The sequence below is a fragment of the Oratosquilla oratoria genome, chromosome 18 (genome assembly GCF_046742065.1).
Source record: "Oratosquilla oratoria isolate Oo_2021 chromosome 18, ASM4674206v1, whole genome shotgun sequence".
Classification (NCBI taxonomy): domain Eukaryota; kingdom Metazoa; phylum Arthropoda; class Malacostraca; order Stomatopoda; family Squillidae; genus Oratosquilla; species Oratosquilla oratoria.
This window is the reverse complement of record NC_134794.1, coordinates 39,971,001-39,998,360: the sequence shown is the minus strand read 5'-3', so window position 1 is coordinate 39,998,360 and position 27,360 is coordinate 39,971,001. Positions and strand designations below refer to the sequence as shown.

Genomic DNA, 27,360 nt, shown 5'->3' with positions numbered 1-27,360 from the left:
ACACATATTCCCTCACCCCACACCCATTCCCTTTCATGCATCATCCATACACAACCATTCTCAACTCACCCCTATCTCCTGTCTTCTCCCATCCTTCCTCAACAGACATTCCCCTCTTTCCCAATGCCCCTTTTACCCCATCCATCCACCTCATCCTTGGTCACCCCCTCATGTTCACTCCTTCCACCACTGCCTTTCACACCTCTTTTACTAATCTTTCTTCACTCGTTCTTTCCATGTGTCCAAACCATCCCAATACTCTTTCATCAACCCTATCTCCCAATTTCCGTTCCATCCCTGTTCTCCTTCTCACCTCCTTGTTTCTCACTCTATCCAGCCTAGTAACCCCTATCATACTTCTCAGTCACCTCATCTCAAATACATTTAAATTTCTTATGTTCCACATTTCTGCCACATACAGAGCTGTCAGCACAATCATTCCTTCATACAATCTCCTCTTAGTATTCATTCCCAAATGTCTATTTCTCATTACATTTTTTAATCCTCCAAGGTATTTACTTCCTTCTCTCAATCTATGTTCTACCTCCATTCCTTTTCCCACCACATTTGTACCCAAGTATCTAAAACTATCCACTTCCTCCAATCTCTCTCCCTTAATACTCACTTCCAGTCTACTGCCACTTTCTCCCCTTGTACATCCCATCACCTTACTTTTACCTACATTTATCTTCAACTACCTTCTTTTGCACACATTCCCAAACTGTCACTAATTTCCTAAATCCCTCCTCTGATCCTGCCACAAGTACAGTGTCGTCAGCAAACAACTGGTTTAATCTCTCACTTTTCTCAATTTTCTTTAACCATCTCCAATCCCCAACCCATTACTCTTGCACCACCCCACCCATGTATAAATCATACAGCCAAGGTGACATAACACATCCCTGGTGAAACCCCACCTTTACTTTAAACCACTTACTCTTTTCATTTCTGATTCTAACTCCCATAAAAACTCTTCACTGCTCTTAACAGCTTTCCTCCTATCCCATATACCTGCAATACAGTGCCTTCCTATCTACCCTGTCATAAGCCTTTTCCAAATCCATAAAGGGCCAAAAAACATCCTTACCTTTTCCTAAAGTTTTCTAACACATTTCTCTTACCCCTAAAATCCGATCCATGCAACCCCTACCTGTCCTAAACCCAAACTGTTCCTCACCAATTACTCCCTCTGTTCTTCTCCTAATCCTCTCAATCAAAACCCTCCCATAAGCTTTCCCAACTACACTCAACAAACTGATCTCTCTGAAACTACTACTCACACTTGTCCCTTTTTTCCTTGTAAAGTGGAACTATACAAGCACTCCTCCAGTCCTCTGGCACTCTACCCATTAATGCCCTATCTACCACCCTTCCATCCACCACCCTCTCCCATGTGTACTTATGCTTGACTTTCTTCCTAAACACTGTATTTGCTATCATCAGCTCTATTTCTAGACACATCTCCACCATCAACTCTCCACGACATTTCTCTCTAAACCCTCTATGCACTCATTTAAATTTATCCAAAAAGCCTCCCTTTCTTCTACACTCTTCTCACTACCAGGCCCATATGCACTTACAAAAACTCGCATCTCCCTTCCCAGTTTCACCTTCATCCACATTAACCTTGAAGAAACCTCCTTCCACTCCACTACACATTCACCTCTCTCTTCACTTACTAGTATAACCATCCCTTCTCTCTCTCATCCTATCTTCACTCCTGAGACCCTCCCACTTACACTCCCAAACTCAAATTTGCTCCTCCCTTTCAACTAAATTTCACTCAATGCCAACACATCCATCTTCTCACAAGCATACTGCCTATCTCTTCCCTTTTACTCTCATCTGTGCCACATCTATGCACATTAACAGACCCAAACCTTAGGGTTCTGTTTGGAAAACTCCTCCCAGACCCTTTTGTGCCTTTGCTTTTAGGAATGTCCTCTTTGGGGCTATAGGGAGAAGGATACCTTTTCCTATCCCCATTCCAATTTTGCCGCCTTTTACAACTCAAGTAGGAACACTTGGTGGCAGTATTCTTTTCCCTAATAAAGTATGCACACTTTTGGACAGTTTCCCCCATTGCTTCTTGCCATTGTGTAAAGTAGCTCCCAAAAGTATTTCTAATGTTGGATATGAAGGATGGTACACTCAGCCCTCAATTCAATGGACCCCATTTTTCAGATTTCAGAAGCAATATCCAAAATCCAGTGACTCAGATCAGGTTTCCATGTCCCCTCACTATATGATCATAGCACAAAAAAAAAAAAAAAAAAAAAAAACAAAAAAAAAAAAAACAAAAAAAAAAAATCTTCATAACCCTTAGTAACTCTGATATTAAATTAAATATACTGAATTTACTATATTTACTGGACTGATGTTCATTCCTTTTGTCCATTAAATTAAAGGATGGGTTTATGATAAATAGTATGTAACAAGCTGCCTGATCTCGTACCACTTTGGAATGAATGAGGAGCATGGTTAACTGTCATGGACATTATTGTCAATACACAAAACGATTTGATTCTTTAATGATAGTGGGTTTAGTGCTTCTACTTTGTGGCTCCAAACTTCCACCAAAATGTTCTTTAAAGATGCTTTTGTGAGTTAACATTCATCAAATCTATTAAACTATCCTCCTAACAGACAGCCATTGTAATTTTAACTATCTGTACTTACCACAGCATGCCAGAGGCAACAAACATCCATGCATACTAGTTCATCTTCACATTATTCTGTCCACAAAACAAACACTAGTCTAAAAATCTGTCTTGTGCAACAAATCACTTCAATAAATGAGGAAGAAACCTGATGAGAGTACACAATTCCACTCCCTACTTGGAGACAGAGAGAGAGAGGAGGAGGAAAAAAAAAAAAGACCCTAAAGTATCAACTGCATGCTACTTTGCCACAATAACAAGCAGCCAATACCCCAGATGGGGATATATATATATATAACCTAAACCTAAAAACTATAGCATACTGTATACAAAAACAAATGTTTCTTGCTTTTCCGCGCACTTAGGGATTAATGACAGGTCTCTGGAAGTGCAGCTTTCAAGGGTTGTCAGTCTGTCTCTATACTGGGGCTGAAGATCTCCCCCTTATCAACTTTGGTTACTTCCTATGACATTTTACATTAAGACACCCAACAACCACTGAAACATAACAGTCCCACATGAATATAATGCAGACAAAACTCCAATGTTTCTTCCCATAGAGATATGGGAGAGCCTGATGACTGTTGCCAGATGTTATGGATATATGAGGACTCTAGAGAGGAACGGGTTAAATGGCACACCCCCTCTGTACTGTACAAAACACTGTTCTTAGATTGTTTGATGTTATCCCCTTCCATACGGTGACGAACACGCAGGCGTCATGGGGAGCGTGTTTATTCGAGAGGCTGCCATATCGGCGTCTTGATTATATTTATTGTAGTCGCCCCTACATAATGACATTCTTTCTTATTCTTTTGTAATCGCATTTTCTATGGTTATCAAAATTCACGGGTGAAGAGAGAACGATCGATATAAGTGGTGACTATATTTTATGATGCGAGTATTATTACGACACGTCGTACGGCTGGCATTGGCTGCTGCCACCGAGATCTAAGTCCATGACGCCTACGTGTGCGGCACCGTATGGAAGGGGTTAAGAGGCAAAATGGCTAATGCATGACACAAGCATTTCCCCCTTTCTATTCTAGATGCCTAATATGACTTTCTGGTCTGTGAAACTTGAGACAACAATCATTATTATTGCACACTAATCTAATGGGGAAATTCACTTGAGGAGTTCAAACTACGAAGTTAATTGTATTTGTGCATTAAAAATCTCAGCTTAAAGTACTCACTTTTGGCACATAGTTTTTACTTTGGCTTGATCCACTCAATTCTATATAATTCAGACCCCTTCCTGCTGCAATGTCTTCCTTCATCAACTATCTTAGTTTGATTGTCTCAGTCCTTCATAGTATACAGAACCAAGTTTTATATATTCAAGGAATTCATTCAAGCAAATCCCAGGCAATTTTATGCAGCACAGGAGATACCACATGAGGTGACTGCAGTTCGAATGCTGCTGCCAGTGATTTGGACCAGGGGCATGGTTCATTAACTTCCATGCCAATAACTCCTCTGTAAGGGGCACTATCCTAGCCTCCTAATAGGGGGAGTTCACAATGTTAAACTGAATCATCTGGATTTGACTTCTTTAATGATCCCTGTCATGCAGTATCCAGTTTGGCACATTAAAGGATTTTGTTCTGAATCATGTAAGACAAATCTACTCACTTCTGGAGAGTCTATGTGCATGACTCTCTTTATATCAAGATGAGCAAGAATGGTATCATTAATATGACAAAATTATTCCATGCATCTAAGCATAATTTTTTTTTTTTGGTGGGGGGAGGGGATTTTGACATTCCTTGACATTATTCTATCACTTGAAAAATACTGGTAACCAAGGAAATTCATGATATATCTCCATTAATTAAACATCAACAGCTCCTAGTCTTTATAAGTAATATGAAAAGTAAAGACTGGAACGAAACGATAAACAGAAATAAAAATGGCTCTTAAAGTCAATCACATGAATACTTTGGTTTAAAATCTTACAAAACCTGATTGTTTGTCTAAATCCCATGTACAGTTAAAGAAAGGCATGTCTACCCATATATGCCTAATCAATATTGAAATAAAGTATAGTAGATTATACAAAAGTATCATTGGTATTTTGATTACACTTGAGCTTTGAAGTGGCAACTAGAAATGCCAGGACATGATCCTATGAACTTCTTCACTCCTGCTGGAGGTGCAGCCCTATAGGCTGGCACTCATTCCCTAGACCCATGGATCTCCACTTGAAAAGATTTATGGGTCCAGCTAGTAGCTGTTGCCAGCTTTTTAACTGGTGCAAGGTTCCTGTACAGATGGTACCTGAGGCTACAAATTGTTACGATTTTAATCAAGTCTTGACTTACTTCAATATTTACTGGTTAAAACATGGATGATACTTCTTTCTCTGACTGTACAATGCTGACTGTGGTCTGGTACTGGCCACACCATGACAGTCAATGAATCACAGATCAACAAAAACACATCATCTAAAGTGTATTTACTTCAAATGGCTTACAAGCCAGCCCATAAGTGTAATAGTGCTATTCTTCAGGATGGTCAATTACTCACACATGCATGCATGTATTACTACCATTCAATCAATCACCTGGTTCACTCTTGTAAAAAAAATATATATAAATAAGAACAAACAATCATAATTTGTTCTTCTATCTCACTTCTTCTCTGTTTTTCAATCCATTTCAAGTACCTATTCCCATTGCAGTTCCTTTGTGGATGATCATATTTTTTGGTTCATTTCATGAATGCTAACTACCCAAGTTAAAGATATAGCGAGGTGAAAATAATTATTCATTCACCTCCTTGCTACTTAACTATTTCACTGCTGGATATCAACAAAATTTATTTCTGTCATTTCAAACAGCCACAGAACTTTGTTGATTCTTCACTTATTTTGTGTGTGGATTTCTTATAACCTTGAGGTTAAATACACACATTTTTTTGTAGTTGTGTACATGAGTAAGTGTATATGGTGTGTACACTTTGAATGTAACTGCATATATGTACATTGTGTACGTCTCACTTTCTGGAAGTTATATGGGATAGGTGTAAGGTGGGTGTATGCTTTGGTATGGCCACCCCTGTTATAAGGGGGAAAAGGCCTTTTGATATGTGTGTTTGTATGTATGCATGCATGTACAAAAGAAATCATATTACATTTTTTATGCAACAGGTATTATGTCCATTTTTCTTTAATCTAATTAATTTTTTTTTCGTCGTGTGGGCTTGTGCTCTGACTCAGCCACCCCTTATAAGGTGAAGGTCATAATTATGCAACTTATCCTCTTAACCACTTCAGTACGAATCAAATTCTTGTGCGCAGGATCAGCTTCCATATATACGATTCACCACACTACTCGCATTATAAAATATAAAGTCACTGCTATATTACTTGTTCTCTTTTTACTCTAAGTAATAATAAACACAGAAAACATGATCAAAGCAGTTCACAGAATCTGTGATAACTCGTGTACAACTACAATTTTTTTTTTTTTTTATATCAAGATGCTGATGCCGGTATCCTCGTGTACCCACTTGCACCTCATAAAACCTATGTAGTACCGAAGTGGTTAAAAATACCCATTTCATGATCGTGCCCTTTCTTACAGCCTCTCCTGGAGCGCCTATACATCTTATCATTCCAATCTCTCACAGAGAGTCCTGACTGGCTGAGTCATATTTGACCAGCGACACCTTCCCTATTCAGTTCATTGTTATACTTTACAGATCTCATTCTGGCCTATGCCAGATGATTTCATTCAGCCGAGATGCAGATCAAAGAATAAAGTCCAATTTCACCAAGACCCCTTCTGCTCTTTAACTAAATAAATCGAGCGAAAACCAGACGAATGTTCTTAAAGGGTGCCAGCATGTTTAAGGGATTAATTATCCCTTGTATCAATCCTTCCTGAATACTTCGCAACCTAACCAGGATCACATCTCTGGACTTTCCTAATCTATGTCTCTTCTTACTTATTTACTCCTTCACCTGGATGACTTGGCTCCACTCTTCCTCTGGCCACTGGCCGTTGGGTCTGACATTGGGTGGTGAGGCCTTCCAGTCCCACTGCTGCTGAGGCAAGAACCAACTATTTCCATAATTGGCAACAATGTAGCGCTCTGTCTGGCAAGGAACTCGCACCTTTAGGTCCAAGAATTCTGTCCAGCATAGTGTGAACAATGGAAAGATGTATCTGAAGGTAAAGAAATATATTAGTTGATTTGAGATTCCTTGAACCTGGGAATTTCCTTTCATATAACTATTTTTGCCAATTTGTACTGAAACAAAATTCCAAGAACATTTTGGGCTTGACTGTCTGAGCGACAAATTTGGGTAAAATCCCACAGTTTGTTTAATAACATAAATAATTGACCAATTCAGTTTAATATCTCAAATTCCGCCTCGCAGAGTACTTGGACAGTATAATAATCCTCTCATATGGCCATCTTGCATGACCACAACATACAAGTACTCATTTTTGGTCTTAACACAAATGCATGCATGAAGAAAAGGAAGACAATGAAGAAGAGGAATCTTACTTGAATTTGAGTCCTGTTCTAGCTTGTGTGCCCCCATTCCATGCTGTCCCTCCATCCGTGTAGAAGAAGAAAATGTCAAGTTTCACCTCATCTTCCTTGAAGGACAACTCAAAGCTGTCATCCACCCTACCAAAGCGGTGAGTGAGCCGCAAGCCACGTTTTTCGAACTCCTGCAACAGAATCGACAGGAATTGCTGCTCATATTATATATATATATATATCTCTTCTGTTTAACCCCTCAACATCAGGTCCTAACCCCCCCCCAAAAAAAAAAAAAAAAAAAAAAAAAAAAAAACACACACACACACACGCAAAAACTATGTAAATGGTTTTACCACATCAAAGGATTAGTGGCAGTCATCCTAACCTTTCAGTATTGAGTCCCGCCCTTAGATGAATACCATCATCAAACACTGGCCTTAATTAATTTATCAAATAGGTGGATGAATGGTGTTGAAAGGAGCATTGAGCAAGAGGGGGGTGCCTGTTGACCAAGAAGGAGAGAGGGCAGAAGAGGCAGAAGACAGTGGTAAGTGGAGAATGGCTGTGTACAGATGATACTGTGATGCAAGGAATGGGGGGTGGGGGGTTAGGGAGTGGTTATGTGTGAATGCTATTTTGATGCAGCCTGAAGGGATGGACAGGTGGGGTGGGTGGGTTGCTGATTAAGTGAAGCAGCCTTACTGTGATGTACTGTGTCTTGCTGCATTGCTTCTAACCCAGGGCAGTGGCGGGATACAGGGATGACCTGTCACCCATGAGGAGCTAAGTTGAGAGGGAGGAAAGGATGGTGGATGGTAGTGGAATGGATGGGAGTGGGGATATACCTTTTGACTCAGCTATTTCCCTGGTAAGGGGAAAAAGACCTTGTTTATATTTATACATACATACATACACCAAGGCTTTTTCCCTCTTACAAGGGAGGTAGCCAAAAAGGAAAAGGCATAAAATCATTTCCACCCATTCCATCCCTGAAATACACTCCACACCCCTCCACCCTCCCTCTTATCTTAGCACCTCCTGGATGATGGGTCATCCCTGCACCTTGTCCACTGCCCTGGGTCAGAAGCAGTGTCGCAAGACACAGCACATCCACAGCAAGGCCGCTTCATTAAATCGGCGCCCCCCCCCCTCTCCGTCCGTCCCCTCATGCAGAAAAAGAGAAGACTGGGAAAAATCCCTTCGGGCTGCGTCAAATTTTGTTATATATATAGATAGTATTATCATGGCCACATGATAAAGCATCTCCACATTCTACTCAAACTAATATAAAACTTTATTTAGTTGTGAGTGGAGTCTTTCTCTTAGGTTTGCTCCTTCAGTGAATATTGTGTTACCCAGTGAACAGCTGATGATGCCCAACTTCAGCCATCCCATCAATCTCTCTAGGAAGAAACAATGAGCTACTTTCTATGTTGTATTAGTGTGGAACTGCTTCTATGTCACTGGTTTATAGTAATAAGAGGGGAGGAATCATAGTTGTCATCTTTCCTTATCTAAAAAGGTGGAGAACGTATTGTCAAAGTTGATTGGGGAAGGTCTTAGAGGTAGCCATGCTTCTCTAGATGGATGGTGGTGTTGACAAGTTCTGAATACAAGTTTTTATTCACTGAATGATTCAGTTTAATGTCACAAACTCCCTCTATTAGGAAGCTAAAACAGTGCTCCTTACAGAGGACTTTGTAGTGTGGAATCTCATGAACCATGCCCTTGGTCCAACTCACTGGCATCAGAGTTCAAACTGCTGTCACCTTGAGCTCCGCCACAAATAATGACGCTCTAACCTGCTTGGGCAGCAGGCATTCCGGCAGCAAGGATAAGTTCCTCTCGCATATGTCTTGCAAGACCACCACTTGTTGGTCATCCATCTTTGGGATGGTAATGACAAACTACTGACAATAACCCTGAAAACTTACTGGCACAATGGTATCCTTATAATCTTCGATAAACACACCAATATCCACATCATTTCCCCAGGAAATAATGTCACACTGACGGTAGAAACCTGGAAAGAAGAAGTAATGAAACAATAAATAAACAAATACTTCTAACTCCTAGGTGGTGCTATGAATACTCATCACCTCTTAACCTATTTAGTACGAGTCAAATTCTTGTGCCCATATGTACGATTCATCATATAAAGTCACTGCTGTATTACTCATTCTCTTTTACTCTGAGTAATAATAAACAGAAAACATGATCAAACCAGTTCACAGAATCCGGGGTAACTCAAGTACATACATCAAAGGCTTTTTTCTCCCTTATAAGGTAGGTAGAAAAAAGAAAGAAAGAAAGAAAGAAAAAGGCTTACAAAACAACTCCTGCCCATTCTATCCCCATCATACTCCACTCCCCTCTACCCCCCTTCCCTCCCTTTTATCTTGGCACCTCCTGGATGACAGTTCATCCCTCCATCTCACCCACTGCCCTGGGTCAGAAACAGTGTCAAAAGACAAAAAATATATATATAATCAAGATGCCGATGCAGGCATCCTTGTGTACCCACTCACACCTCATGATGCCTATGTAGGTGTCACTGTACTAAAGTGGTTAAGGCTGACAAACACCCACACCGGAGACCAAAGAGGCACTAGTCTCTGAGACCAACTCCTAACCTTAACTACACAATAAACCCTCACTATACCAAACCTTGTAACATCAAATTTCAGCTACATGGACCCTAGTGAGACCTACCAACCATTCACCTGATATAATGAAAAAAGTCAATATTATATGTGGTACAAGGTTCAGTATGGATGGTGGGTACATGGAAAATCTGAATACATTTGTATGTTCAGTACATAGATTCAGCTATAACGACCAAGCCTTCCCCTCAATTACTTTTATATGTCAAGGGTTTACTGTACTGAACCATCCCCCCTTACAACAGATATCCATCTCATCCTAGGTCACCCCCTCATGTTCACTCCCTCCACATCTGCCTTCCATACCTCTTTTACTAGTCTTTCTTCATTCATTCTTTCCATGTGTCCAAATCATCCCAATACTCTTTCATCCACCCTATCTCCCAACCCCCTTACCACCCCTGTTCTCCTCACCTCCTCATTTCTCACTTTATCCAGCCTAGTAACCCCCATCATACTTCTCAGACACCTCATCTCAAACACATTCAGACTCCTTCTCTCTTATGTTCCATGTTTCTGCCCCATACAGTGCTGTTGGCACAATCATTCCTTCATACAATCTCCTTTTAGCCTCCATTCCCAAATGTCTATTCCTCATTACACTTTTACACTGATATTCCCCCACTCTCTCCCCTTAGAACATGTACATCCTTAACTCTTCCTATTATACTCCTATCTACCACTACATAGTCCATTAAAGCTCTATCTACCACCCTTCCATCAACCACCCTCTCCCATGTGTACTTATGCTTGACTTTCTTCCAAAACACTGTATTTGCTATCAACAACTCTCTGGACACATCTCCACCATCAACTCTTCACTACGATTCTTTCCTGGCACTCCACATTTCCCAAGCACTTCGTCAATTGGTTCATGTCCTACCCTAGCATTAAGGTCTCCCAATACAACTACATTGACATTTCTCCCTAATCCCTCTATGCACTCATTTAACCCCTTCCATACGGTGCCGCACACGTAGGCGTCATGGACTTAGATCTCGGTGGCAGCAGCCAATGCCAGCTGTACGACGTGTCGTAATAATACTCGCATCATAAAATATAGTCACCGCTTATATCGATCGTTCTCTCTTCACCCGTGAATTTTGATAACCATAGAAAATGCGATTACAAAAGAATTAGAAAGAATGTCATTATGGAGGGGCGACTACAATAAATATAATCAAGACGCCGATATGGCAGCCTCGCGAATATACTCGCTCCCCATGACGCCTACGTGTGCGCGGCACCGTATGGAAGGGGTTAAATCTATCCAAAAAGCCTCCCTTTCTTATACACACTTCTCACTACCAGGCCCATATGTACTTACAAAAACCCACATCTCCTTTCCCAGTTTCACCTTCATCCACATTATCCTTGAAGAAACCTCCTTCCACTCCACTACACATTTACCTATCTCTTCACTTACTAGTTTAGCCACCCCTTCTCTCCCCCACCTTCTCTTTACTCCAGAGAACCTCCCAACTACACTCCCAAACTCACACTCGCCCTTCCCTCTCAACTTAGTTTCACTCAAAGCCAACGTGTCCATCTTTCTTCTCACAAACATACTACCTATCTCTTCCCTTTTACTCTCATCTGTACCACATCCACACACATTAAAACACCCAAACTTTAGGGTGCTGGTTGGAAAACCCCTAGACCCTCTTATGCCTTTACTTTTTTTTTAGGAATGTCCATTGTGGAGCTACAGGGAGAAGGATGCCGGGTCCTAATCCCCATCCCATTTTTCTTGCCTCTTACGATCCAAGTCGGAATACTTGGTGGCAGCATTCTTTTCCCCCCAGCGCAGGGTAGGCGAAACAAGGAAATGAAATTCAGAGAAATGGTACAGGACAGCAACAAGGGGTTGGGGGACAGCATAACAGAGGGACAGTAGCAGTATAATAAAAGTCTAATCATTTCTCTGTGAGCAGAGTCCTCCTCTATCACAGACAAAATGGTGTGGCTCTGGTCCATAGGGGCACCCCATATAGGCACTAAAGTATCAACTGCATGCTACTTTGCCATAACAACCTGCAGCCAATACCCCAGACAGGGATATATACAGTATATGTATATATATATATAATATGTATATGTATATATATATAATATATATATGTGTATAGGTACATGTATATATATATATATATATGAATATATATATATATATATATATATATATATATATATAAATATATATAATATTTGATGCTGCCAGGCAATTTTGGGTCTCTCAGTATACAAGGCAAACTTCATTAACCCCTTCATAGGGGTAATACTGCCAAGACGTGACTGATCCACATTGAATAGAGCAAAATCCAGATTCGCCAGAACCAGTGACAATCTGGTTAAATGGGGCCTCAAGACCAACCCATCAAGTGAATGGTACAGAGAAGCCATACAGAACATTGACCACATCCTAAGGTCATATCCACTTTCACCTGATCTAGTGAACACTGACCTAGTCAATATTAACCAAAGAACACTTCAATGGTAGGCCATCTGGCACGATAAGCTATGATGATGATTATGGCAATAAACTTTTGCAAATTTTCAGCTGAGGGGAAGTTGTCCTTGTAAATACATATATATACCAAGGCTTTTTCCCCCTTACAAGGGAGGTAGCCAAAAAGGAAAAGGCATAAATTATATATATATGCAAAAGCCTTGATCCCCCTTGTACGAAGTGTGTAGCTTGGTTACAGTATATAAATATGTATGTATATATATATATATATATATATATATATTGCCTTGACACTTTGTGGCAGAAAAATATTAAAAGAAGGAATCCCTTGTCACATCACTCCCCATTTGGTTGTCTTTTGTGAAATACAAGGAAATATGGTGGTGGTGTTTGTCTCCTGCCACAGTGTGCTTGTACCTGTAAAGGGAGAAGAAGGAGGAGGAGGAGGAGGAGCAGGCAGAGGAGGGGAAGGAAAAAGAAAAAGAAGAAAAATATATATATAATAATAAATAAACACCTACATTCAAATCCACAAAATTGTGCCTTCCTCTTCTGACCATATACATACCAAGACATGTGCCACTGCTGAGCCAGAAGGGGACATTCAATGAGTCCAGGATGGTTTTTGCCTTAGCTAGTAACTTCCATGCCTTGTGCCTGAACCTGAAAATGATAAGCAACGAAACAGGTCAATAAAGTAGATGCCAAGGTTGAGGGAGGGATGGGGTTATTTCCCTTAGCTGAAGAAAATTCCTTTCCAGCAGCCTGAACAAATATACAAGTTGTATGTGGCAGTGACAGGGAAGAAAAAGAAAATAAAGAAAGAAAAAGAAAGGGAAGAAATCCTCAGATGAATAAAAGTGCCTGGGGGCAACAAGACTAAATCTAAACTTAAGTCACGAGTAGAGCATCAGTAAAAAGGTTAATTACACATCAAGCTTACTAATACAACACACGCATGGGTATACATGTCAGTTTGTAGCGCCTGGACTATACTTTCTGCTTGTTGTAAAGTTATTCAAATCATCTTCGTGGAACTCCTGGCTAGTGCGATCATATAATTTATTCCCATGACACCTTAGAAGCTGAGGGATCAAATTTTATCATTACACTTCAACCTGTACCTAGGATGCCCCGTCCTCAAAATCATATAGCCTATAATTTCATACCCCTTTGCTGCCACGGTGGCATTCCCTAATCTGAGCTGGATCATTTGTGGAGCAAAAGTTACACGGACATTATGGTAAAGGAGTTAGTTTGAAGAGTGTTAAGCCCTTCACTAAAGAGGCATTTCCTAAACTAAATGAAGTTATCTGGTGACTAGTCTGAATAAAACTTGTAGACACCAAGTAAGGCAATGATTCGGTTTAGCGTCACAAACTCCCCCATCAGGAAGCTAGGACAGTGCCCATTACAGAGGATTTTGTAGCGTGAAATCTAATCAACCATGCCCTTGGTCCAACTCATTGGGAGCAGGCAAAGGAGTCACAATTTATCTATATATCAAAAGGCATCTTTCCCCTTTAAGGGGTGGTAGCTGGCCAAGGCCCATCTGTTTACATTTTTATCTTAGCTCCTTTTGAATGAAGGGACCACCCTGACTCCTCCTGCCAATGCCTGGGTCAGGAGCAATACAACAAGAACAGTACATCCACAGCAGTGCCCAACAGCTTGAGCTGATTTATCTCCATTGCTTCATTACATGGGGACCCTCAGCTCCTAATCCACTCATGAGTAATTTGAGAAAACAAGGAGAAATCACTTCAAGCTGCATCAATTTATCAAACATTCATAACCAATCTTCAGTCACACCTACAGGGTCTAACAGATAAATCCGTACAACTTCTTATCACATGTTTTAAGATTAATATCTCGGGTTATAATAAACAGAGAGTTATGAAATTTTCAGTATATTTAGAAAAGGCAATAAGAACAATGATTTCATTCAATGTAACCACCTTCAGCTGTTATGACGCTTTCAACGCGTTTACGAAACTTGGATACAGCGTTGATGATCTCAGACTTTGATAATGAACCCACAGCCTTCTTGATGTCTGTCTTCAGGGTTGTTATACTTCTGTGTGGCTCGTCACATGCCTTGGCCTCAATTCGCGCCCAAAAATAATAATCTAAAGGGTTTAGGTCTGGCGAATTTGAGGGCCACAACTCTTTGTTCCAGAACTGCACATTTGACCCTTCGAGAAGGTTGGTGGTCCTCTTCGCTGTGTGGGCTGGAGCCGAGTCTTGTTGGAAGACAAACTGGTTGCCACTAGCCTTATCTTTCATCCAGGGTATTATTTTCTCTTCTAGAACTTTGCAATAGACAACGGCATTGACTTTCTCCTTGTTGTTGAAGAAGTGAGTGAAGACGTCCCCCTCAGTTGACACCACACAGAGCACCATGACACTTGCTGGTTTCTTCGTCGTTGTCTTGTGTTGAACCTCTGAGGATGAGGAGGCTATCCAGCGATCATTCCGCTTATTGAAAGTCGCATCAACCGTGAAAATCTTCTCGTCGGAAAAAAACTTGATGACTGAGCCATTCGACTTCATCCAGTTCAACAGCTTTTGGCACCTGGTCAAGCGGATTTCTTTCATTTTTCGTGTCAAAAGATGTCTTTTTCCTTGTGAGAATGAGGTTAATCCCAATTTCTTTAATGCTCTGTGAATTGTCATTGTGCTGACACCTCTCTTCTTTGCCAATGTCGATAATGGTAAGGCTGGATTTGCATTGACACTTCTCTTGAGACCAGCTAAAAAGCGAGGTGTTAGAATTCTGCCCCTTCTGGGCTTGTGAGCAGCTCGTTGGTCTTCGCCGGTCTCATCAAAACGTTTACAAACATCGTAAACAGTTTGTCTGGAGTATTTTAGCATCCTTATTATGGCGCTAGGAGTGTGACCCGCGCGACGAAGTTCGCATATGGCTGAACGTTTGGCTTGTTCCATTGCTTAATGTTTATTGCACCGGTGCTAGTATACAACTGGCTAAATTATTAGGCAAATGGAAGTATCTGGAAACAATCAGAATTGCCATATGTTACTTTTTAAGTGCTTAAAACCTCTTCAAAGTTTGTACGGATTTATCTGTTAGACCCTGTATCTCTACCTAGGGCCCCTTTTACTCCATTCATCCATCTCTCTCTTGGTCTTCCCTTCAAGTTCATTCAATCCACCTCTGCCTTTCACACTCGTTTTGCTAGTCTTTCTTCACTTTACTTATCTAAGTAATTTTTCTGAGGATTGCAAATCATGAAACATGTTTTACCAATCCCAGTGTTAATCAGCACAGCAAATCTAAATTAAAAATGATGAAGCACTAAAAAAATCTGGAGATTCAATAATAGACCATGGCTTACTGCTATGGCTTATTCAAACTACACAAAAACACAAAACTACAAAGTACATCTGGGTACTTCAACATCAATATGTAATCAAACCTGATGACCCAAAAGTTGAAATTACACTACACAGGTAATCAGCGAACACATGGCCTTGAAGCATTAAAAAAATTGTCAATAGGACAAAGATCACATAAAATACCAAAATACACCCAGACATGCACACAAGTCCACTTAAACATAAGATGTGTTTTCAAAACTGTTCACACAGAAACTGAAGTTACTTTAAGCTGAAGATAAGCTGCAATGTCTGTCCCTTTGTGAAGTGAGAAAGTCTCCAATCAGGAGAGAGATCAAGGATTTGTGGCCCAATTTCCAACTGTAAAAATCACTGAAACAAAATAAAATAAAATAGAACAACCAATGTTTCAGAATTTGGGGTGGTGTAGTGAATATGTAATATGCATATGAAGGGATCTGTATCTACTTAATTGTAGCATACAAGAAAGGAGCTGCACTTGTGAAGTCCTCTCTCTTTTCTTCGAGCTAACACATCCAATTTTGAAGTTGCTTATGGTCTTAGCTAGGGGCACATCATTCTCTGAGCTATTCCAGGAATTGACAACAAAAGCTGAATACTTACATAAGATGAATGCCCTCCTTAAAGATATTTCCAAGTTCAAACATCTTTCTATGGACTCAACAAGCAAATTGTAGGTGAAATGCAACAATATCATAGACATGATCTATGCCTGAGCAAGAGCAACACATTCCTAGTATATAACAGGGGATTATTATTCTGGCTATGCATATGGAAACTTTAGAGTTATCATTTAGAGGTAATCATTTACTTCATTCAGTCCTGAGATCATTCCATCTATGTTGGTATAGGCTAGTTTTAATTTCTTTCCTTCTCATCTTTGTCTGTCTGCCTTGTTTCCTTTTAGAGTTGGAGTAACGACTTGCAGCGCAGCGATACTGAAATTATTTCAGCCCTGGGAGGGATTTGAATCCAGACCACCTTAGTGGTGGCTGCAAACACTACCACTGCATGTGTGTGTGTATATGTATTCACTTAGTTGCATCTTATGTGTGTGTGTATTTACCTAGTTGTATTATACGGGAAGGGAGCTATGCTCGTGTTGACACATCTTTGTATCTTTCAGCATCAAGTTTTTTCTTAAAATTTTGAATAGTATTTGCACACACAGTTTCTTTATCTAAGTTATTCCAGGTATCCAGTACTCTGTGTGGGAAGCTATTCTTTTTTCCAATCTTCTATAGTTACCCTTTTTTAGTTTCTTTTCATGACCTCTTGTTTTTCCATGGTCATTTTTTAGTAAATCATTCCTATCAAGGATTTCCCAGTACTATTACATTGACATTTCTCCCTAAATCCTCTATGCACTCATTTAAATCTATCCAAAAGGCCTTCCTTTCTTCTACACTCTTCTCACTGCCAGGCCCATATGCACTTACAAAGACCCACATCTCCTTTCCCAGTTTCACCTTCATCCACATTATCCTTGAGGAAACCTCCTTCCACTCCACTACACGTTTACCTATCTCTTCACTTACTAGAATAGCCACCCTTCCCTCCCTCACCCTCTCTTCACTCCTGATAACCTCCCACTTACACTCCCAAACTTACACTCACCCTTCCCTTTCAACTTAGTTTCACTCAAAGCCAACACATCCATCTTTCTTCTCACAAACATACTACCTATCTCTTCCCTTTTACTCTCATCTGTACCACATCCATGAACATTAAAAGACCCAAACCTTAGGGTGCTGGTTGGAAAACTTCCAGACCCTCTTATGCCTTTACTTTTTCTTTTAGGAATGTCCCCTGTGGGGCTACAAGGAGAAGGATGCCTAGTCCCAATCCCTGTCCCTTTCTTCTCGCCTCTTACGATCCAAGTGGGAATACTTGGTGGCAGTATTCTTTTCCCCCACCACAGAAAATGAATACTCAGAGAAATGGTATAGGACAGCAGCAAGGGGTTGGGGGACAGCATAACGGAGGTACAGTCGTAGTATAAAAGTGTCATCATTACTTTATGAACAGAGTTTTCCTCTATCATAGACAAAATGATGTGTGGCTCTGGTCTGTAGGGGCGCCCCATATAGACCCTAAAGTATCAACTGCATGCTACTTTGCCACAATAACAAGCAGCTAATACCCCAGACGGGGTGTATTACATTTAGGAATTTTTCCCAGTTTGCATAACAAAAGAATTTTTTAAGTTTCTCAAAATTAATTTTGTTGTATATTGGTCTTCCTATTCTATGTTTCTCCTTTTTTCTTAGGTCCTTTTGCTCTTTTGTTTGAATTCTATTAATATATGGCTACTCTTTCCTATTGGTATTTTGTAATCTATTCTGTCTACAATTTCAGGTTCCGACGTAAATCCAATCTCAAAGGTTCCTCATTGTTTCTGTATCTGGTATTTTCCTTTATCCACTGAGTCATTGTGTATTCAATGGTCATATTGAGTAGTATGCTGCCTCATATATCCTTTCCACCTCTCACTGTCATTTCTTCCCAACATATTTATTTTGAGTTAAAATCACCCGTAATTACTGTATTTCCTCCTTCTTTCAGTATATAAGTTAGTTCATGTTTAGTATCCTCCAACAATTTGGAATGATTGTGTTCTGTCCAGGACTGTGTTTTAGGGGGCACATACACTACTACAAATTTTCTACTTTTTCATGTGGTTGTTTTCTACTTTTTCATAATTGATTCTATATTGTTTTTTTTTTCTTCTTTTACCTTTGTCACATTTAAGTCTTTCCTGGTCAGAAATAGTACTCCCCTCCTTGTTTTTCCTTTCTATTCTTCATCCAGCAGTTGTATAGTCCTTGTTCCACAGTGTTAGGTGGTAGATTACCTTTTAGTTTGGTTTCTCCTGTTCCCATTATGTCTGGTTTTTCTGATGCCAGGTAATCATTTACTTCATTCAGTCCTGAGATCATTCCATCTATGTTGGTATAGGCTAGTTTTGATTTCTTTCCTTCTCATCTTTGTCTGCTTTGTTTCCTTTTTCGTGATATACCATTTTCTCAGCCTGTCCACCACACCCCCCCCCAAAAAAAAAAAAAAAAAAAAAAAAAATCCTTCTTTTCAGCCTCAGTTCTTTTTTAATTTTTTCTTTCACCTCATTTCTAAGCTCCTTTTCTTTTTCTTCATCACTCATTTCTTTATCCATACATTCTTGTGATTTTCACTGCTTGTTAGTTTTGCTGTTCTGGAGAGTACTTCCTCTGCTATCATTTGTGACCTAAGTTTTACTTTTAGTGGCCTATATTGCTTTTCTTTTGAGTATCTAGCTATTCTATATGTTTCCTTGATTTCTTTATCCAAGGTTTGATTCTCCTCTTGAATCTCCTTCACGATCTCTTTAGCAATTTCCTTTTGCTCTCTTTCTCTGATACCTAGGAACATTATGCTTTTCTTTAATACCGTAGATCACAATGCATCTTTTTTTGTCCACTGTATCCCTAACCAAATTTCCTTTCTCTTTAATTACTTGGATTACTGTTTCCTTCGCATTCTCCTTAACTTGTTGTTCTACTATTTCCCTAAAAGATGATTTTTGACTTTCCAGTTCCACCTTCCACTGTTTCCTTATTTCTTGGAAGTCGTTTTCTTTAATCATTTCTTCCACTTTCTCAGTCACTGCCTGTATTCGATCCTTCATTTCTTTCTTTAATGCCTCATTCCTATTCATATCTTCATTTTTCAATTTTATATTTTCTCCCTTTATCCTATTCAGTTCCATTTTTAATTCATCTATTTCCCTATTGTTTTCTTCATTGGCTTTTCTTAATATGGCTACTTCTTTGTGTATACTTTTGCATTCACTTTTCAATTCAATTATTTCATCTAACCGATTTATTTCTCTATTTCTTACAATATTTTTAAACCTGGGTTCTCTATTCGTGTCTATCCCTCTATACATAATGCTATTGTCTCTGTTGAACCTCGAGAAGACATTTCTTTCAAACTTTTGGTATGTCTTTGGGGTTTCATTTAGACACTTTTTTTTTTTTTTTAATTAGACCAAGTGGTACTTACAACCAGATATTTCAGTTTCCTTTTCCCTAAATCCTTCATTTATTTCATCCATTGTTGGCACTGATCTTGCAAATGGAATAGCTGTATGAAGATACAAAGACTACATTTTCGGTCACATTAACTACGATACTCCCTTCCCATATGTAAACAACCAGGCAGTGCTTGGTTGGTTCCAAAATCGTCGTTGGCAACTCGCTAAACAATGGTTCGGAGTGTATTTTGGGACGTCCTTCCTAGATCTTGTGTGTGTATTTACCTAGTTGTATCTTACAGGAGGGGACCTAAACTCATGGTGTCCCACCATTATCTTACTTTGTCTAGTTTGCTCTTAAATTTGTGTCTGGTTTTGGCACACACTATTTTTTCGTCCAGTTTGTTCCAAGTGTCAGATCTCTTCTATAAATATCCTTTTTGAGCTTCTTTCCATGTCATCTTGTTTATTTTGTCCCAATTTAGTAAGTCCTCTCTATCAAGTATTTCCGTGCCTTTCATGCTTCTATAGCTGGTCAGTAGGTCGCTTCTCTCTCTTCTTTGTTCCAAAGTAGGTAACTTCAATTTAGCTAGTCTCTCTTCATATGGCAAGTTTGAAAGTGTTGGGGCCATTTTTGTGACTGGTCTCTGGATTCTTTAAATTTTCATTATATTCTGTTTGGTACTGGGTGACCATAATGTCACAGCATACTCCAGTCTAGGCCTTATTGTGACTAATATATTTTTTTAAATAATTTCTTCATCAAAATAGGTGAATGCCACTTTTATTGATCTTAGCAAGTTATAGGATTCTCTGAGAATTTTGTTATTTGTTTATCAGAGAGCAAGTCATTTGGGATAATTACTCCCAGGTCTTTTTCAGATCCCACTTTCTTTACCTCTTTAGTTCCAATTGTATATTGTCCTGATATTCTTTTTTTACTTTTTCTGAACTCCATTATGCTACATTTTTTTAATGTTGAAGTCCATTTCCCACTTCCAAATTCATTTCCAAACCTTGTTCAGGTCTCTCTGTAGTGATTTGAAGTCTGTTTCGGTTTTCACTTTCCTCAACAATTTAGCATCGTCTGCAAAGAAGCTCATGTAACATTCCATATCATCATCCATGTCATTCACATAAATAGTGAACATTATTGGAACCAATACAGATCATTGTGGGACTCCACTAATCACCTCCTTCCAACCTGAATGCTTTTCTCTGAGCACTACTCTCATTTTTCTACCATACAGGAAATCATCCATCCAATTTTGTAGGTTGCCTTGTATCCCTCCTATGTTTTCCAATTTTTTTAATTTATTTTTTTTTATTTTTTTGTGTGGTACTTTGTCGAAGGTTTTTTGTAAGTCTAGGAAAGCACAATCAGCCCATCCATCCCTTTCTTGTATTATATCTATTAGTCTCGAGTAAAAACAGATTAAATTTGTAACACATGATCTTCCCTGTCTGAATCCAAATTGTCTCGAGTTTATTATATTTTCTTCCAGGTGTTTTACCCATTTATTCTTGATAATTTTCTCTCAAATTTGGCAACAGTGCTTTTTTGGGAGACCAGTCTGTAATTAGTTGGTTCTTCCTTGTTTCCTCCTTTATATATTGGTACAATGTTGGCATTTTTCCAGTCCTTTGGTATTTTTCCTTCTTTGAGTGAGCAACTTATTATGTTGTATATTTTGTCCATTAGTTCTTCTTTGCATTCTTTTAGTATCCAATTTGCAATTCCATCCAGGTCATGCAATTTCCTAACATCAAAGTTCGTTAATTGCTCCATTATTTCTTTTTGTGTTATTATTATTTCCCTCATGGGGGGGAGATCGCACTTCACTTCCTTCGTCCCAATGCTGTACTTTTTCTCTAGCGAAAACCAACTTGAAGTAATTGTTCATGACTTTGGCCATTTCTAGATCTTGTGTGTATTTTGTATTTCCTTGGTGTAGTGTTACCATTTCCTGTTTATTTCAAAGTTTACCATTCACATATCTATAGAATAGTTTGGGTTGATCTTTACATTTTTTAATGATGTTCTATAGAATAGTTTGGGTTGATCTTTGCATTTTTTAATGATGTCTTTTTTATAGTTTCTTTTTTCCTCTCTGCGCATTTTTACATATTCTTCTTACTTCAGCTCCCAGTAGTAGGCGTTATGCCTGTCAGTGGTCCCAGCATGCTTCTCCATCTGGCTCTATCATGGAAGGCCCCTTCTTCCCTCAGAGTTTCGATGTTGGGCAAGTCATGTCTGCTGAGGGCTTCTTCAACATTTTCTTTCCATCTCTTTCTCGGTCTTCCTCTTGGCCTTCTTCCATCCGGCATCCACTCCCAGCATTCCCTTGCAATTCTTTCTCCATCCATTCTTTCTAAATGTCCTAACCATTTTAACTGGGCAGCATCTATTTTGCTTAGCATGGAACAGATGCCAATGCTTTTCCTTATGTCTTCATTTTTTAATTTATCTCTCCTCGTCTTTCCAACTATGGCTCTTAATGGTCTCATTTCCACTGCCTGAATCCTGTTCATGTCTACATTTGTCATTACCCAACTTTCTGAACAATATGTTAGGGTAGGTGTCAAGACAGTATTGAAAATAATCTTTTTCACTTCTAAAGGTCCATGTTTTTCCTTTATCATTGGCCAGAGAGCTCCAACATCTGCACTAAATTTATTTATTCGTTCTGAAATATCTCTCTTATTTCCACCCTCCTTAGTGACTACACTTCCAAGATATTTGAAGATGTTTGCATTTTTTACCATCTTATTTCCTATGGTGATGCTTAACTCATGTTCTTCTCTTCTGCTAACTGTCAGTATCTCTTTCTTTTCTACATTCATTTTATGCCTTTCCTTATAAAACACTCATTCCACCTTTTTAAGTCTTCTTCGATCTCTTCCCTATCTGTGCTCCATTCAGCTGCATCATCTGCAGAAGCCATTATTCTGTTCTTATATTTTTCTTCTTTACTTTCTTTAAAGCCCTCTATTACAGTTTCCATATATGCTATAAAAAGCAGAGGGGATAACACACTTCCTTGTTTAACCCCTGTTTCTACAGGGAACCACTTTTCTGCCCCCTTTGATGTTCTAACACTGCATACACAGGGGTAATACAAACTTTTTATAGCTTTCTTTAGATGTCCCTTGATACCATACCTCTCCTCTATACATCTCCATACCTTTTCGCGAGGTATTGAATCAAAAGCTTTCTGTAAATCAATGAAAGCGATGTATAGGCTTTGGTTATATTCCCATGCCTTCTCTATTACCATCCTTAGTCCAAAAGTTAAGTCCGTTACTGATCTATTACTTCTATAACCATGCTGCTCTTCTCCTAATGAAGGTTCTACTAGGTCTCTTACTCTTCTCTCAATTATTCTCTCGTATAGCTTTGTGATGTGGGGTATTAGGGAAATCCCTCTATAGTTGTTACAATTTCCAGCATCACCCTTACCTTTGAAAATTGGGACTATTAGGGTTTTACCCCACTCCTCTGGTATTCTTCCTTCTCTATAGATCTTATTTATGAGCTTCAATATATTTTGCTGTACTACATTTCCTCCTTCCTTCATTAGCTCTATTGATATTTCATCTACTCCTGGTGTTTTGGAATTCTTCATTTCTCTCAATGCCCATTCAATTTCTTTTTGTGTGATTTCATCATGTTCTTCTCCATCTAAATCTTCCTCCGCCTCTTGCCATTGTTCCTCATTTCCTGCATTTAGGAGCTCCTGGAAGTATTCTGTCCATCTGTTGTCTATCTCATCCTGATCTGTAAGAACATTCCCCTCTAGGTCTTTAATGTTATATTGTTTTGCCTTGCTTTTTCTATATGACTTTGCTATACCATATAGTAACTTTTTTTCCTTTCTGCAAATCCTCTGTCAATCTCTCTCCCAATTCTTTCCATGTCTCTGTCTTTGCTCGATGTTTTGCAAGATTTGTTTCTTTCCTTGCCAGTACATATTCTGCTCGGCTTTCCGGTGTTCATCTTCTTAGCCACTTTCTTAATTTATATATATTTGCCATTTTCCAGGTTTTTTGATATTTTCTCCATCTTTTCCAAGCTTTGTGTCTTCTATTTTTTGCCTCGCTGTATCTTCTGTTGAACCAGCATTTAACATACACCCTCTCTTGTTTCTGTCTTGGTACATACCTATTCACTCCTTCATTATAGATTTCCATCAAGATCACCCATTTCTCTTCCACTTTTGTCTCTTCAATGTAGAATTTTTCCCAATTTGCATTTTGAAAGAATTTCTTAAGTTTTCCAAAGTCCATTTTGTTGTACATCAATCTTCCTTTTCTGTACTTTTCATTTCCCTCCATATACATTTCTTCCTTTAGTTCAGCCTCTATTATTATGTGTCACTCTTTCCAAATGGTGTCTTGTATTCAATTTTATCTACAATTTCGGGTTCTGTTGTAAATATCAAATACAGTCTTGACAGTTCATCATTACTTCTGTATCTTGATATTTTTATTTACCCATTGTGTCACTGTATGTTCCATGGTCATGTCCAGTAATACATTTCCCCATAGATCCTCTCTGCCCTTCACTGTCATCTCCTCCCAAGAGATTTCTTTGCAGTTAAAATCCCCCATAAGTACCTGGTTACCTCAATCCTTTAGTATCTCGTTTAATGAATACCTTGTATCTTCTAACATTTTTGAATGCTCATTCTCCTTCCAAGAACCCGTTTTTGGGGGCATATACATATGGGGCCACCAAACTCCTATAAATGCTTAGGGCCTCTAAGGGTTTTAATCTAGCCCTGAGTTGGGGATAAACTAGCTCTGGCAACATGGAGGAGTCAGTACATAAACTTGGGTACAGCCTCATATAGTTTGGCTTCTGGATTTTCTGTGCTACAATTAGATACAGTGCCTCTCCCACTACATGACATACCACCTACTAACACACATCAGAAAGACCCTAGAAATACAATGCCTGAGACATCTCACCAACCCCAGCCAATCATATCAACAAGAACAGTCCTCACAAACAGGACCTCTAGCTAGCCTGAAGCCTAAACAGGATTTTTGGTTGTCCTCCACCACTTACATCTATGTAAGTGAAACTAAATTAAGTAGAACAGCCAGAGTTCACCCAAGTAGACTCCACTATGCCTACAATACAACACTGAAGACATACCAACATAGGTTAGTTAACACAGCATATGACACGTCCATGGCCAGCCTGCTTCACAATCAAGCATGTATTTACAGGTTTCAGTACTGGTAATATACAAACATGACCACAACATATATAGGGTGGAGGGCATCTGGCAGGAGCTCAAGAGGGTGATCAGTTTCCTCCATAACTCAAGAAATAATGAGGTTTGTCTGGGTGGATATATTGAACATTTTAGTGCAAGGGTTGGGTGTGTCTGTAGTACGAAAAATATTGGACTGATTTTGTGTGTGTATTATCTGAATAAGACATTAGGCAAGCCTAACTGGGTACATACATATGTATGAAGCCGTACTACCAGTGCCCACTTCTTATGTCTATCTCAGCATATGAATGTGGGTCTCTCACAGTATGGCCGGGAAGAAACAAGGGATTATTTTTGTAATGTTTAAACAAGAAGGAGAAAAATGGGTGAGGACGTTTTCTCTCCCATACCTAGCCACCTAATTTTATGGATAACAGCACATCAAGAAAGTGGGAGAGGGAGAAAAAAAAGAAAAGAACATAAAAAAGAAAAGAAAAATATATATATATATATATATATATATATTTACATGAAATTTACACCCTGTATTTACAGCTCCTCACCACAGGTTTCAGGTTTCTAAATCATAAATGTTCACTCACCGTACTGCCTCAGGACTTTCGTCCTTTGGGAATCTGAGGTAAAAGAAGGCCGCCCTGGTCTCGTTGCAAGGCAGGAAGTGGGAGTTCTCCAAGTCCTTTGTGAAGGCATGAATATCAGAGGGCACGTGTAATGTGATTCCGTCAATGCTGGCCTCTTCTATCTTAAACCTGGAAGCCCAAGGAGGGTTTATAACCACCAATAGGAAAGTGAATATTTACAGAACACTTAAAACATTTCCCAATAAAAGGATATATGACACTGTGCAAGTGAACTTCTTAGAGTTAAAATCATTTAATGGAATCTTAATAATAATAACTATAGCCTATAGTATCACCGACTGAAAACCTTAAGCCATTGTAGCAAGTCCTTAGACCCTCCCACTGATCTCTCTGGGAAGAATCTGACTATTGTCTGTGTTGTATTAGTGTTCTATGGGTACCTCTCATAATCTGTTTGTGAACAAGATGATACTGAGAATGACAACTATAAAAAGGAAATGTCACAAAACAGTATGACAGGATGGGTGAGTACAGTCTTCTCCTGAACACTACCACTAAGGAACTTGTTCTGTAACACACCTCTCATAAGCACGTTCAAACTTGACGTTTGTCCATGCATTCTTGGTAATGTACTGCTTCACCCGTGCAACACTGTGGGTTGGACCTTTCAAGGCATATTGGCGCCAGTACCCTAAAAATAAATTTGTGATTTAGTTTGATTTAATCTTGTACTCCTCACTTAGCTTGCACTAAATCTACTACTTGTTTTCTTGCTATGCAAGGACCAAGGATAGGAGCCTGCATGTCATGGGCCTGTGAGAATGGTGCTGAAGAGAACCATCTCTCTGCCCCTCACCTTCAAACCCCATTAAACCTGAGGGCCAAGCACTCAGCTTCCAGACCAGGCCTAATGATCTTTAGCTTCAACTATCTTGTCTTGAGAAACCTAAACTTTAATGAGCTACATACAACTGTCCCTACACGTTACTACATATCTAAAGGATGTCAATAAAACTTTCCACAGAGATGCATTAAGTCCTGAAAGAGGGTATAGCCCAATCTGAAACCATAATCATATTCAAAACTAAGTATGAGAGAGGAAAAAACATAGGATCCTATGAGTGCAGCTATTTTTGTATATCACAATTAGGGAAACAATTATGTAAGTACAAGGTATGATTTACCAGCAGGGGCTTGGTGCAAAACGGTGAGATGAAGAGGCGATCCCTTGCCAAAGAGGAAGATGTGTGCCAAACGGCCATCGGGGGTTTGGAACGAGCTCACCGTAAAACCCAACTCCTCTAGCCGCTGCACAAAATCTGGCTGTTAACATGAATGGCTTGCATTATAATAATACGAAGAACTAAAGTGAAAAAGACATGTTTATCTAATTAACCCCTTACCTGGCAACTTTTTTTTGAGGAAACGTTTCATTTTAAGACTTTTTTTTTTATTATTGTTTCTTTGTATAGTATTTTTCATGCTGATTATGGAAATAATTGTTATTTTTATCTATTACCGATAGTTTACTTAGCACTGGTATAGGCAAAAATGTATGCAGACTTGACTAGCACTTCAACGAATACATAACATTGCAATAATATCTGCCATCTCTTACTTACATTCCCTGCAAGCTGTGCATAAGTGACTGCAAATGGCAGTGGACCAACAACATGGCAAAGGAATATGCAGGCATTGGGTACCACCAAGTGGCGGTTCTGCTTCCAACCCTGAAGAATGACAGAGTCGAAAAGTATGGGTTCCACCCCCTTCTCCGAACTCGCCCGTTTCAGGATCCTCACATCATCGAGATGAACAGAACGTTGGAAGGGAGTGGATGGGTTAGAGAG

General features: G+C 39.3%; 1 protein-coding gene across 1 annotated transcript in view; it reads right to left on the bottom strand.

The window, feature by feature from the left end:
* Positions 1-3,659: 3,659 nt before the first annotated feature.
* Positions 3,660-27,360, bottom strand: part of LOC143035165 (ribitol-5-phosphate transferase FKTN-like) — a 25,560-nt gene continuing 1,859 nt past the window's right edge. The window contains exons 2-9 of the mRNA XM_076201807.1: positions 27,133-27,360; positions 26,695-26,833; positions 26,090-26,201; positions 25,511-25,678; positions 12,862-12,956; positions 9,095-9,183; positions 7,179-7,348; positions 3,660-6,832 (exon numbers count right to left, since the gene is read on the bottom strand). The exon at positions 27,133-27,360 is cut by the window's right edge and continues 103 nt beyond it. Coding sequence (XP_076057922.1) covers positions 6,616-6,832; positions 7,179-7,348; positions 9,095-9,183; positions 12,862-12,956; positions 25,511-25,678; positions 26,090-26,201; positions 26,695-26,833; positions 27,133-27,360 — 1,218 coding nt within the window. The 3' untranslated portion in view covers positions 3,660-6,615. The remainder of the gene's footprint in view (positions 6,833-7,178; positions 7,349-9,094; positions 9,184-12,861; positions 12,957-25,510; positions 25,679-26,089; positions 26,202-26,694; positions 26,834-27,132) is intronic.